We start from the raw sequence: 15,032 nt of genomic DNA on the forward strand, positions 1-15,032 counted from the left end.
TAATCCAAAAGAACTAAGTCCAAAAGGGCAAGTAAGGAGATACAATCATCTATCTTGCTTAAGGTTGAGTTGGCATATTGTAACTCCAGTGTGTCTGTTGAAGCTCCAGTGAGGAGTAGATTATGGTTTGCAGAGTTAATGCTAAAGAAAACCACTTCGATATTAATGCTGGTATTTACTTGGAATCTGATGCTTCCGTGCACAAAGGCCCTCCCACTGGAATTTAAATTATTGCTGTTACTCAAAGACACTGACTTGAGCTCATAACAATGCTTTATTTGGCCACTTGAGCATTACTAAGACATATAAATTAATAATAATATATTTCCTATGGGCCTGGATTGAAGTCAGATGTTATATTTTCATACTTGTCACATATGTCACATAACCATGTGATTCCTCCTGTACCTCCTACTAGTACTACTATTACTTCGTTTGGGGAACTTTTTGTTACAGCATGAAAATCAATGGAGGAACCCCTTTTTTGCGACTAATGTTATTAATCTGTGTTTTACAAGTGAAAATCTCTACAGTAAATTAGGTCTGTTTGCTCCAAACACTTAGGTATTAGACCAAATCACAGCACCATTGCTAAGGACAAGTAAAACTAATTGGATTCATTTTTGCAGGAAAACTGAAGAAAATGTAAATGTTCAGTCTCATTCAGCACTTCTCTGCGTGCTGCTGAATTTAATGTAATTATCCTTGATTGACTCAAGTAATGAAAAAAAGGCACACTCACATGCAAGTTAACAACTCCAAAACAATGGGTGTGAAACAGTCATGCTATAAACATAAAACTCAACCATTTTTCAAACTGCAAACATCTGTAACAGATCAGCTAGCTGTGCAAGCATGGTTCAGAGAGTGGCAGTGATCGGTGCAGGACCCTCGGGAGTGACGAGCATCAAAGGCTGTCTGGATGAAGGTCTGGAGCCCACATGTTTTGAAAGCAGTGATGACATTGGAGGTCTTTGGAGATTTAAGGTGGGAAACAATGGGGTTTTTGGGGGGGATATAAATGACAGCATATTGATGTGAAGCTTAACATTCAAATTGTTGAATCGTTTCTTGCAAGGTTTACTGTTTTTAAATACAGACACGTAAATGGAAGTTCAAAATTTAGAAAAGAAATTGTAAAAAAAAAAAAAATGTAAAAAACGAGCTTTTGAAAAAAGTTGAAAAATTAGTTGCTTTAAATTCTTGAATCATGTATTTCAAACAACCTTTGTTGGGAATATGTGACAATGTGATCTGCAGTGCTATTTTTTCTGTAGTGACACACACAGAGATGCAGCTTTGCTGAGAATGACTTGTGCAACGTTAAAGCAGAGATCCCAGAAAATGTACTTAACTGGCTGGTCTAACATGGATCAAGTGTTAAAATGAAGAGCAGTTCAGTTATTTTGATACTGAAGTGAAGTGCAGAATCTGTTCCCAGCTGTTTTGTGGTTTTAACAAAAGCTACATTACTAAAGTAGCTTTGTAAAATGTAAATTCCTTAATGCACTGCTCATACATCAATTCAAAGTTTAAAATAAACAATTTAAATTTCACTGGAGTGAAGGAGAGAGATGGTATCAAAGTTGGAGAGAGTGGGCAACTATCCCACAGAAACGTGTGAAAATAGAGAAGACACATCCAGGGATTAAGAGACCTGTAAGACACTGACAGAGTTTTGAAATATACTTAAAGTCAGAGTTTAAATAGAAGCAAAGTTGCATTGTGTTTCGTTTTTTGTCTTTATGTTCTCCTCCTTCAGGAGAAGCCAGAGCCGGGGCGGGCCAACATCTATAAGTCAGTGATCATCAACAGCTCCAAAGAGATGATGTCTTTCAGCGACTTCCCGCCTCCTGCTGACCTCCCTAACAACATGCACCACTCTGAGGTCCTGCTGTATCTGCGTCTGTATGCTCAGACGTTCAACCTGCTGCCACGCATACGCTTCCAGGTTGGTGATCTTCATAAAAAAGAAAAAACTGTGTTTGTGTTTGTGTCAGACTACTGTAATCAGCGTGAGGCAGACGACAAATTTTGAAGTGACGGGTCAGTGGGAGGTGGAGACGGAGAGCAGAGAGGGTCAGAGGGAGACCCGTGTTTTTGATGCCGTGATGGTTTGCACTGGACATTTCACCCAGCCTCACCTGCCACTCAGAGACTTCCCAGGTAAATTTAAGAAATGCAGCAGCTGCTCTTGCTCCAACACAACAGATGTCACACACTGTGTTGTCTGTTAATGTTTCCAATGGTGGTTGAAATGACTGACAAATATTTATATTTAGCGACAAATTCAGTATTTATTTATTTTTAATCATTCCAGGTATTGAGAGTTTCCGAGCCAAATATTTCCACAATTGGGAATACTGCAGTGCTGAGGGTCTGGAGGGGAAAAGGGTGGTGGTCATCGGGATTGGGAACTCTGGTGGTGATATTGCTGTGGATGTCAGCAGGGTTGCGGAGAAGGTAAGCTGCTGTGCTACATTTCTTTACTTCTATGTTGTATTCAAAAAGAACAGTGATGTTTATGAATATGAAAGCACTGTATTCTTAAAGGAATATAACTCGTGAATCTGAAACCTCCTTGTGCTGACATGACCTGCAGGTGTACCTCAGTACCAGAAGTGGAGCATGGGTTGTTGGCCGTGTAGGGCCAGGGGGACTTCCACTAAATGTTGTCGGGAGTTCTTGAATGGACGCACTGATACGAAAGCTCTTCCCCTCATGGACCAACACAATGTTGGAGAAGAAGCTGAATCAAGCGCTGGACCACAAACTATATGGCCTGAAACCGAAACATGGGCAAAAGCATGGTCAAACGTTTGAATTAAAAATACATCATCATAACCGAGAACTTCAAAAATTATGTGTTAAATGTTCCAAAGGAATTGTAACAAAAGGTAAATGCAATACTAAAGTACTCCCTGTACAACGCATCCACTTAACACACTGTTTGCTGCTACAACTACACATGTTTCTTTTCCAAATATTTATTTATAAGTGACTTATGTATGTATGTATGTATATATATGTATATATTGTACTATTCTTAGTTAGCGTATTGTCTGTCTTGTCTTAATGTTGGTTTAAAATGGAGCACTGTAACAAAAAATAATTTCCCCCAGGGATCAATAAAGTATTCTGATTCTGATTCTGATTATATTTGTTAAAAGAGCGAGAATCTGAAACACACATGGTGTAATGTGCAGCATGTTTATATAAACAAAGTTTTTTATGTATGTATGAATGTATTTATTTAGATAACAGTGACTTGATATCTTGCCATGACTACTGTATGTTTGCACCAGGTATTTGTGTCTAACTGCCTTGGTCACTAACATAGCTCCTGTAAAACTGCATTCAGCTTTTTTGCACAGATTCCTGTAGTGAATGATGACTTGCCGGCTCGAATCATCTCAGGTCGTGTTGCAGTGAAACCAAACGTGGGGGAGTTCTGTGGGTCTACAGTAGTGTGGTCTTTGTTGATGGAAGCACCATAGACAAGGTGTTTATGACTTCAACAACTATTCTGTTCAGGTGAAAAATATAGGATATCCAAGTAGTAATTCTTGGACTGTCCCTTTTCATTTGGTTTTATTTTTGAAATGATGTAAAGGGGATTTAAATGCACATGTTCATCTAATCCCAGGGTTGTTTGTCTGTCATACAGGTGGATGTGGTTGTGTCTGCCACAGGGTACAACTACAGCTTTCCTTTCCTGCCCTCAGCTCTACAGGCTAAATGTGGTTACAGGCTGCAGCTCTACAAACATGTGTTCCCTCCTGCACTGACCTCACCAACACTGGCAGTGGTGGGCTTCATACATGGCTTTGGTGCTATTAACCCTCTGGCTGAGATGCAGGCTTGTTGGGCTACAAGAGTGTTTAAAGGTAAAACATAAAAAGGTGTAGGAGAATATTTTGATTGTGCAAAGTCATGGAAGGGGTTTCAGTAGGAATTCTGCGATGTATGCTTTATATTTTGAATTGAGAAAACACTAGAGCTATTAATGCAAACCTAAAGTATATGCTCCAGTGCAAATCATCATGCAATAACTCTGTGTTTGAAATTGTTCTGAATTTTTCCATGACAGGTTTAACAGCCCTCCTCACAGAGGAGAACATGATGAAGGAAATTGAGAAGGACACGGCAACCATGTATCAGATCAGAAGAAGGAAATTATTTTTAAGATATGTTAAAAGGCTGCTCATCTCCACCAGAATCCTTATTTTTTGTATTCTGATTAATGTTTTACAAAGTCTCTTAGCTTAGACTGGTTAATATATGCTTTTTCAGTGTCATCTGTTATTTCTTTATTTGCTTCTCTGTTAGGTTTGCATGCTCAGAACGCAACCCACTGCAAGTTCACTACATCCCTTACATGGACTCTCTGTCTGAAGAGGTGGGGGTAAGGCCAAACATACCATGGCTCTTTTTTAAGGACCCAACACTGGCACTGCAGGGTTTTTTTAGGACCCTGCACACCATACCAATACCGTCTGACTGGACCAGGAAAGTGGGCTGGAGCCCGTCAGGCTATCCTCACTCAGTGGGACCGGGTGTTTCAGCCTTTTAAGACCAGAGTGGTAACAGAACCAAAGCCAGACATCAAACATTCTTCTAAACTGAGCATAATAATGTTTCTCTCAGGTGCTGCTCTGTTGTGTTGTATCTTCTACAATAAGCTCCACTTTGTCTCTTACTTCTCTGCTTCTTCATTCCAGAGATCTCTTCAGTTAATTGCAGGGTGAATGAAGGAGATGTAGGCAGAGATTGTTTTTACACTACAGTGCATAACTTGTCAAGCTGAATAAGAAATAAAAAATATATATTAAAATTAAAATATTAAAAATGAAAAAACTGGATTTGTTAAATCTGCACAATTGATTGTGTTTGTTTTTCGTGGTGTGGTTTTTGGTAACTGTTGCTTTTTTGCATCATGCCTATCTACAGAAACTTGTATTTGAGTCACTGTTTAATACTGGCAGCAGAAAATTATTTTCAATGATTAATTTTATATGGTATGGTTCAAACAAAGTTGCTAAAGTTAAACTTATGCACTCACTGGCCAGTTTGTTAGGTACAGAAAACTCAATGCATTTAAGCCTTCAGACATTGCTAAGACAACATGTTGAAGTTCAACCCGAGCATCAGAATGGAGATAAAAGTTGATTGAACTGACTGAATGTGGCTTGCATGTGGTTGTTTGTGGCATATCCGATATTTCAGAAACTGCTGATCTGTGGGATTTCCCCGCAAGTCACCTCCAGAGTTTTTAGAGAATGGTCCAAAAAATAGAATAATGGATTGGATTTATATAGCGCTTTTCAAGGCACCCAAAGCGCTTTACAATACCACTATTCATTCACTCACACATTCATACACTGGTGGAGGCAAGCTACAGTTGTAGCCACAGCTGCCCTGGGGCAGACTGACAGAAGCGAGGCTGCCGTATCGCGCCATCGGCCCCTCTGGCCAACACCAGTAGGCAAGTAGGATAAAGTGTCTTGCCCAGGGACACAACGACCAGGACAGAGAGCCCAGGGATCGAACCAGCGACCTTCCGGTTACAGATGCGATTCCCAACCGCCTGAGCCACGGTCGCCCGAGAAAAATGTTAACCACACATTATAACTAAGGTATTCAGAAGATCATCACTGAATATACACTGCAAAAACTCAAAATCTTACCAAGTATATTTGTCTTATTTCTAGTCAAAATTATCTCATTACACTTAAAATAAGACACAATCAGCTACAGGGCAACATTTCAGTAAGCTAAAGGAACTTGTTTCAAGACAGTGAATCTTGAAACTAGAGAAAAACTAGAGATTTTTCACTTGTTCCACTGGCAGATTTTTTTCACTTATTTTAAGCTAAAATATCTTGTATTAAGTGAAAAAATCTGCCAGTGGAACAAGTGAAAAATCTCTAGTTTTTCTCTAGTTTCAAGATTCACTGTCTTGAAACAAGTTCCTTTAGCTTACTGAAATGTTGCCCTGTAGCTGATTGTGTCTTATTTTAAGTGTAATGAGATAATTTTGACTAGAAATAAGACAAATATACTTGGTAAGATTTTGAGTTTTTGCACAAAAACACATTAAAGCAAAGGGGCTACAGCAGCATACCATTGTGGGTGCAACAACCAGAAAACAATTCATACAAGCTCAAAAAAAATTCTCAAGATTGATATTAATATCGCTGAACAATCAAAGTGCAACAGCATGAGCTATTCAATAGATGTCAGCGATTAGCTGCTATACACAGAATGCCACGACATTTTCCTCACAGTAAAGTAAGGTGCACTAAAGTTCATCAGAAACTGAACATTAGTGCATCTTACTTGTGGAACCATAAGAAAATCTTTTATCCATAGGAATGAATAATCATTAAATATTGTTAGTACAGATAAAAGTGTCCAATCTGCAAAATGAAGACTGAGTAATTCACCCCCTGGTGGTACATACGAAAGCCTGATCCTGTGAGCCTGATCCGCAAGGTCAAGGAATCATCCACTTACAGACAAACCAATCCACACCAATACAAATCACTGCACAGATCTGTTGCTGTGCAAGTGTAGCAAAAGTCACGTGTTTAAAAAAACAAAAACCAGCCAGAACTTAAGCATGGTTGTGAATACGCACACCCAAACAGATGAAATCCCACTTAAAACACAGTACATTACAAATGTAAATTAAAAGAATTCCTTTTTTTCCCCATCCTGTACTGTAGTAATTGGAATTATTGTCTGAAGGCCAAGAAACAGGAAAGTGACAGGTGACAGGAAAGAAAAAGAAGAAGGAAAGAAAAGTTGGGAAGAGAGTTAACAGAAGGAGAGGAAAGAAAAATGGAGGAGAAGAGGGATAGAGAGAAAAGACACTGGATATCTGCTTGATCACCTGCTGAAATAAAGCAACAATAAAGCAACAACCAACATAAGCATAAGTAACAGTAAATAAGTAAATAATAACAGTAAATAAGTAAAAGAAATGCTAAACTAGCGTGGACAAAGTACCCCTTGCACTTAGCCACAGAGTTAGCCTCAGTCATTGTAGTTGGACCAGAGATGGTGAGTTCAGAGTTCATTTCAGTCTCATTCTGTTTACTCATATTAACTCTCCTTATAGGTCAGCAGTCCATCCAAGGGTTTGCTTGCTTTGGAATCAATGATTAGCACCCTACTTGCACAGCTCTCACTCTAGCTACTACTAGGCTACAGGCAACACAAAAATTATTTTTTTCTTCAACGTACTAGAGGTAAGAACTTTGTATAACATTTGAGTTCATAAGTGTAGCAGAATCAAGAGTAATGTTTACAGCACTTTGTAATGTATGTAGGCTACCACTCCTGCAGGCAGTAGCCTATTGGCTATCAGTGATTCCTGAGATTAGGGACGAAACAGGTTTTAATTTTCTAAAATATATTTTTTTGATTTTTCAAAAACATATTTACATATAATTGTTACACAAAGTTTTGGCTGTCTCACCATGTTTTGGTACAATCTCCCAGGTGTAACATTTTTTAATAATTTATGTTTTTGCTGGAGAAGTGCAAGGTTTTTGTCAACACCGTCAGACACAAAGAAATGCAAAAATATATATTTTTAATTAAGTTGTTTCAGCTATTTTGACTATTAGCAGCTTCTCTATTCTATTGTTTATGCACATATGTTTTCAAAGTAATTATACTACATTCAAAAGTAAGATTGTTTTGGCTTTTTATTATTAAAGTTACAGTCATACATATTTTCAGAAGCTTGTATTTAATCTCTATAAGAAACAATCATATTAAGCAGAATGCAAATTACACATTTATTGAAAAAATTAAGTATTTTTATTGGAAGATCATGAGGGAGGAAAATATATGGTTCTCCAAAAGAGAAAAATAAACCAAAACTCCATATTATGGAGTTGACAAGGTGCTGATGGTGGTGACACAAATCTGACGGTGTTGACACACTAGTAGCAAACAAGATATTATTTCTTTCAAAATAACTATTAAACCTTAGCAACCTTTGTAATATCACAAGACACATAACAATTCTGTTTTTGCACATGTCAAGTTCTACATCTTAATAGTTCACCAGCAAGTAGCTACCTACTACTCCTTGATTCCTAAAGTACTCTGTGGTTGTGTGTTTAGACCCTGCTGTACTTCCTCTCCTTTTGTCTCTCTGTGCTTTCTTCCAAAACCTTCTCTTCTGCCTTTTTTCTCTTTCTTTCAGATCACTGATGTTCTTTATTTTTCTCTTTTTCACTCTATTTCTCCATCTTTCCCTTTCCTTTATGAGAAACTCTTTCTTCAACTCGGGCTGGCTGTTAATTTTTTCTCTCCTTCTTTTTTGATACTCCCTGTTCCTTCTCTTTCATTTCTCTACTGACAGGTTTCCCTTTGCTATTCTAGCCTGAAATGAACCATTTTGTAATCACTATAATTTTTCTGAACCTTATGCTTTTTTACAAGATAACAGAATAAAGATCAACGCTGTCAATAATAATAATATTGAACGGGTTGCATTGTTGCACTTTGTCATGTTTCTCAGGTCTTTGTCTGAATGTCCTATGAACATTACCTGTCATGTTCTCATGTTGTTGCTAAGGATTGTCTCATTGCACTGAAGTCACACTGGGTTAAATATTTACACTTAGGTTTTAAGGGGTATTTTTTTTTTCTTCATTATTTTATTTACGGGTTGTACGGAAGCCCCAAACGCAATTTCATTGTTCTTTGACAATGACAATAAATAAATACTTGACTTGACTGTCGTCATATCATCTAGGGCAGGACTAGGCAACTCCAGGCCTCAAGTGCTGGTGTCCTGCAGGTTTTAGATGTGTCTTTGATCCAACACAGCACTTTCAAATTGCCAAATTACCAACTCAGCATGTCTTGAAGTCCTCCAGAGGCCTGGTAATGAACTAATCATTTAATTCAGGTGCGTTGAGCCAGGGTAATATCTACAAAATCTAAAAACCTGCAGGACACAGGCACTCGAGGCCTGGATTTGCCTACCCCTGGTCAAGAAGAAACTGCTACATCAGGTTAAAAGTCTGTTTCAGCTTTTTCTGTTTCTTCCGAAGGTAATTACTTGTTGCGTACAGCTCTTTGGCTGCAGTTTGTTAACAGTAAACATTTTTGAACCGATCTGATGTCTCCTTCGCAGAGCTGCAGCATGAGTCGTCGTGTGGCAGTGATTGGTGGAGGGGCTTCAGGTCTGGCCTGTATCAAGTGCTGTTTGGATGAGGGGCTGGAGCCTGTGTGCTTCGAAAGTAGTGATGATATTGGTGGTCTGTGGAGGTTTAAGGTTGGTGCTTTCCTTTTACTAGATTAATTATGTAAGCGGTAATAAAAAGAAACATCTGGATGAGCACTTTAAAACTAATTGGCCACAGGTTTATTTAAATTGGAGACTTCTAAGTACAAAATAAATCTAAATTTGAAACCCTTTTTAGAAAAAATGGGTGCCTATTCTCTGGACTAAAAATGTGAGGGACCATCTGGCAAACCTAATCAATGTGGAAAGGTATAAAAGCGCTACAACTTTTTTTTTTGAGTAGTGTTGCTGCCATAAATTTTTAAAATTACATTTCACACAGCAGAACATCTCAGCATCTCAATTTTAAATTTTCATTTTGAAAATCATCAGGTACAAGAGCCAAACTAAAACTGACTGAAAAGACAGCCGATGTCTAAAGAAAATCTCAAAAACCTCCAGAAAGCCTGGAGAAGCAGCACTAAAGACCACTTTATAAAATTGTCTGGTTCCTTTCAAGAAAAATATAAATGGATGGCTCAAGATTTTTGCACAATACTGTAGATATTATTGAAGTAATTAAGTCTCCAACAGCAAGTGTTATATGAAGTATATGTCACCTTATGCACTGTAAAGTAGTCTTATCAATAATACAGCAGACTTATATTGGTAGATTTATACTCTAAAATAAATGGCGTGAAAAACAAAGTACAATATTTGCAGTAGATGTGTAATAACATAGATATAAATGAACTACAAATGTAATAAAACTGTGCTCAAGCCTATGACGAGCATTGAAAGAGTAATGGTGCTTCAGCTCAATTATCTTTTTAAATAAATTTCCCCCTTTAGGAGAATCCAGAGCCAGACAGGGCCAGCATCTACCACTCTGTCATCATCAACACCTCAAAGGAGATGATGTGTTTCAGTGACTTTCCCATCTCGGCACACTTCCCAAACTACATGCACAACTCCCTCATCATGGACTACTTTCGGCTGTATGCTGACCACTTCCAGCTCACCAAGCACATACGCTTTAATGTAAGAATGCTTTATGATGTCTGAAATGGTAAATTGTATCACATAATTAAAAAATAAATAATTTAAATTAAATCCTAATTACTCCAACATTAATTTCATAGAAAAAAAAAAACTTTGTTCTGTCCCCTGCGTCTGTCTTTCTGTTGTCCAGACCAAAGTCTTGCAGGTGAAGCAGAAATCAGATTTTTCTCATTCAGGCGAGTGGGTTGTTGAAACGGAGAACAAGGATGGCAAGAAGGAGAAACACAGTTTTGAAGCTGTGATGATCTGTATTGGACATCACTGCAACCCCAATATGCCTCTTCATGACTTTCCAGGTAACCCTTGCACTACAAGCTATCAACATTCAATTCAGTGCCAGTTTGGGAGTAAGCGGATGAAGACAGGACAAAGAAATGCTGTGGAAGTGAGCCAGAGATTAATAATAACTAATAATTAAATCCAGAGAGGTGTATTAACACATACTAAGCAAAAAAGATGACTGATGAAGAAACACAAAATGCATCGGTGGAATCCTAGACCTATTGCAGTATAACTAAGGGAGGATTTTGGGTCACCTGATCCAACTATATACTTTATCAAAAGGAACGTTATTCTTATCTTATAGTTCACTCAAGGGGCAGAACTAATCAACCTTCAACAAAGCATGAGTGAAACTTTTGCGTGTCTTCAAATATAGATCAGTCTTTTTATAGCAGAAGTATTGAAACATTGTGTCTACCCACCATAAGTCTGTCTTATTTTCTTCAGGCATTGACACTTTCACGGGGAAGTATTTCCACAGCAGAGACTACAAGACTCCCGAGGAGTGGAGGAATAAAAAGGTCGTGGTGATTGGAATTGGAAACTCTGGAGGAGACATAGCAGTGGAACTGAGTAGAGTCACCAAGCAGGTTGGAATGAGTTGGTCGCATCATTAGAGAAAAAATGTGTCTGAACTGGTTGAGTATTTAACATTCTTAGTGATGAAAATAATTTCACGTGACGTTTCAACATTCTCACAGTTTTAGGCTGAAAACAGTTTAAATACTACACAAGCAGTGACCTGTGACACATGGATGTGGACATTAAAGAAGACGTAACAGCAAAACTTGCTAATTTTTTTTGTTTCCTTCATTCAAGCTTTACCTGAGCACTCGAAGGGGAGCATGGATTCTGAATAGAGTCTGGGACAATGGGATTCCTGTTGACTTGTTTTTTAACAGGGCGACAGGTTTCCTAAGAAAAAATCTTCCCTTTGGTGTTTTCTGTAGTCTGAGAGAGAGCCGGCTCAACAAAAAATTTGATCACGCTCTGTACAACCTAAAGCCAAGGCACAGGTATAGTATTCTACTAATACATTACATTTTACAATGTAATTGGTGTCTGGATTGTTTCATGTCGGAATTTGTTTTGTTTGACTTTTTATTTCAGGGTGTTCAGCCAACATCCCACAGTGAATGATGAGCTTCCCAACCGCATCCTCTCTGGAACAGTTCAGGTGAAACCCAACATCCGCAGATTTCAAGGTTCCAGTGTGGAGTTTGATGATGGCAGTGTAGTGGAAGATGTTGACTTGGTGGTAGGTCTGGAATTACATACTTTTCTTCACCTTCATAGAGATCAGTGAAATTGACTTTCGACTAACATGGACCGCTGTCTTTCAGGTGTTTGCTACAGGATACCAGTTTTCCTTTCCATTCCTGGCTTCACAGGTGGTCTCTGTGTCTAACAACAAAGCATCTCTGTACAAATATGTGTTTCCTCCTGAGCTCGAACGCCCGACTCTGGCTATCATTGGTCTAGTGCAGCCACTGGGAGCCATTATGCCCATCTCTGAGATGCAGGCCAGATGGGCTACACGTGTCTTCAAAGGTAAAAAATTACTTTTTCTTTAACACAGCTTTTTCTCATCACTCAGGATTTTAGAATTTTTATAGAGTTGTTATTTTTACTACAGTAAACAGCTTTGTCCCCTTTCAAACAGGCTGCATAAAGCTTCCTCCATCAGCTGCCATGCTAAAAGATATTCAGTGTAAGCAGGAGGCCATGGCTCAAAGGTAATGAAGTGGATTTACTCAGCTTTATAGAAACCTATGTTTAAGATCTGCATCTTCATATGTTCAACTCAAACTTTTTCAGGTATGTCACCAGTCAGAGACACACCATCCAGGTGGACTACGTCAGCTACATGGATGAAATAGCAGAGCTAGTGGGAGTTCAACCCAACATCCCAAGGATGCTGCTGACTGACCCCAGGCTGGGAATGAATGTGCTCTTTGGTCCCTGCACGCCGTACCAGTATCGTCTCAGGGGGCCAGGAAAGTGGGCTGGAGCCCGCGAGGCAATCCTCACTCAGTGGGAGAGAGTGACTCAACCTATGCAGACCAGACCATGTGATGAGCTCAAACCCAGCAGATCATATAAGTGGCCTCTGCTTCTGTCGGCTGCTGCTTTGTCCTTCACTGTCTATGTTAAAAGGAACAACCTTCCAGCTTTCCTTCAGGATCCCACTGCTTTGCTATACAGGCTTAAAATAATGAAAGTTTAATCAGTTTACTTGGCTGAAGTCAGCCAGGCCATCATCACATAGTGAGAACGAATGGTTCGACTTCTAATGACCACAGTGGCATGAGGACCACAATAGACCTTCTAATAGTATAATAGTACTAATGTTAACGAAGAGGCTGCATTAGACTGTTTTTAACAATGAAAGACATGAGTTTTTAAAATATACATTCTGGATTTGTTTAACTCTGCACTAGAATCTGAACAGAAGTGTTTCTGCAGCTTTCTTAAAATTTTGTTTTTTAATTTTATTTTCTGGCAAATAACTCAGCCAACAATCTGTGGTCGTTCCAGTAGCCAGTAATGAAATTTTCTAATAAAATTTCTAATAAATAATTTCCATAAGTCTACATGTTTTCTACAGTTACTTTATGGCCACTTGCGGCTTTTGCTTAGTGTCAAGCTTAAGAGTCCATGATTTTTCTTTCTTCTTTTAAAGTATTTATTATTTTTAGGGCTCAAAGATTTGTGTCATGTTTAGAGGCAGGACTCGCACCCACGGCTGCATACAGTGCATTTATTCACAGTCAACAGAAAAAACACCGTTCAAAAAATATCTTAGCAGTTGGAAGGTCCAGTCTCCACAAGGTTTCCTTTTAGATGCAGACAAAGTAGCTTTGTCACACCAGAGTCAGCTCACCACTCGATATCTCACAATTTCTAAATGCTGTGCACAGGGACAGACCAGTTAACGTATCTTCACAATTAACCCAAAAAATAGGAGCAGGAGCAACGCTTCATTTACCGCTTTCAAGGCAACAATCCAGCAAAGACTGATCCACTGCTCCTTCCTTATGAAGCTGCCCAAACGAGATCATCAGAGCAGGTGTGTTCCTGCCACCAGGTGTGTGTCTGAAACTTGGTCCCCACAATGCAGAAAGGCCAGTGCATACAAACGCACATAAATACAAACAAACAGAGAAAATGAGAGAATGAAGACAGACTAAAACGCAACAATTGGCAGGTTGAGGACTTGCAGTACCCTGGCAGTTTTTTAACACTTAAAGGTTGATTTAATAATGCATGAAAACATACGCAAGCATATCAGTGCTGTTTGACAGTGTTTCATTAGAAGTAGCAAAGTAAGTTAAAAAAAAATATTTAAGCAGTGTCACTGCGGTATTTGAAGATCCTGTTTCATCAGCAGGAAATGTCCCTGCTTCCTTAAAATCCTTTACTTACCTCTCAGCTGGTCCAACATATAACAAAGCTTGATACTGCTTGACGTTTGTTGCTGAATTTTCAGTTGAAACTGGTATCGACATAAATGACTGCTTGGAAAAACTTTCAGTTGCCACTGTAGAATTCAGCTTGTGGCACATAATTTGAAGAGGGAATTGATGCTGCTTCACTTTGTCCGGCTGTTTCTGAAATTTAGGGTCATGCATTTCATGGTGGAAAGCTAAACCAGGTCATTTTGAAACAGTCACGTCTGACATTGGACGTTGGACTTTAACAACTTGAAAACAAAACCAATAAGCTTTTCATTCCAAGACCCCGGGTAGTCAGTCCCACTTTTCCTCTGATACAAAGACATATCTCTATCGTATAACCTCTTAGGTATAGGGCTTTATGAAAGGTGCCGCTCCTTGACTTTAGCCCACAGAAAACCCTAAAAATGTAACCGTTTCATTTGAGTCCAGAACATTTCATATCCTTTTTTTCTTTTTTAACACAAAGAAGACAAAGACTTACAGAAGTAAACACATATTAGTATGACAGTTTTACAATGAGGCTTACTTCTTTATGCAGAAAAAGATCTTGAGTGAGCTTGTAAATTCACACTGACGTTATACACGGTTGGATTTCTGTAAATAAATAACCAGAACAAACCACTGATCACACCGGTTGGCTGGCAGCGGGATCCGTGCCTTCTAAAGACAAACACAGCATGTAGTATCTCCGGATGACTGTTAAATGCAGCATATAACATGATGTTTTTCATTTTACATGCTTTGGAAATTGAGTGCAAAACACAACAAAAGGAAAAATTCATGAACACAAAATAAAAAATAAATCTGAATGTCCTTTGAAATGTGATTTATTTGTAGTTATTTTATCTTTTTTCTTCCTCTTTTGTAATAGAATATATCTCCTGTTGTGCTCTTGCGCTTTGTGAACTATTGTTTTTCTATTTTTATAGGTGTGTTGTGCACATCAGTCCTGCCATGCAGAGGCGTTGTCTGTTTGCTTT

At 38.6% G+C, this 15,032-nt stretch overlaps 1 protein-coding gene and 1 pseudogene across 3 annotated transcripts; both read left to right on the forward strand.

Moving 5' to 3' along the window:
* Positions 1-57: 57 nt before the first annotated feature.
* On the forward strand, positions 58-4,916 carry LOC146641156 (flavin-containing monooxygenase 5-like; annotated as a pseudogene). Its single transcript, XR_014909579.1, has 9 exons — positions 58-987; positions 1,763-1,951; positions 2,001-2,166; positions 2,321-2,463; positions 2,603-2,799; positions 3,362-3,502; positions 3,668-3,887; positions 4,091-4,161; positions 4,328-4,916. The product of XR_014909579.1 is annotated as a flavin-containing monooxygenase 5-like (transcript).
* A 2,207-nt stretch (positions 4,917-7,123) lies between these two features.
* Positions 7,124-13,157, forward strand: LOC146641157 (flavin-containing monooxygenase 5-like). 2 transcript variants are annotated; one of them, XM_085398989.1, is made up of 10 exons: positions 7,124-7,253; positions 9,161-9,301; positions 10,103-10,291; positions 10,443-10,608; positions 11,042-11,184; positions 11,414-11,610; positions 11,705-11,852; positions 11,938-12,145; positions 12,258-12,330; positions 12,413-13,157. In XM_085398989.1, exons 2-10 carry the CDS (start codon positions 9,170-9,172, stop codon positions 12,819-12,821), a joined length of 1,665 nt encoding a protein of 554 aa, XP_085255115.1. In that variant the 5' UTR covers positions 7,124-7,253; positions 9,161-9,169; the 3' UTR covers positions 12,822-13,157. The 2 variants fall into 2 exon arrangements, with proteins under 2 accessions (XP_085255115.1, XP_085255116.1); XM_085398990.1 differs by lacking the exon at positions 7,124-7,253 and adding an exon at positions 9,008-9,077.
* The last annotated feature ends 1,875 nt before the right edge of the window (positions 13,158-15,032 follow it).

This window comes from Rhamphochromis longiceps, linkage group LG23, assembly GCF_057381845.1.
Source record: "Rhamphochromis longiceps isolate RC_006_pf linkage group LG23, R_longiceps_female_GT1.1, whole genome shotgun sequence".
Classification (NCBI taxonomy): Eukaryota; Metazoa; Chordata; class Actinopteri; order Cichliformes; family Cichlidae; genus Rhamphochromis; species Rhamphochromis longiceps.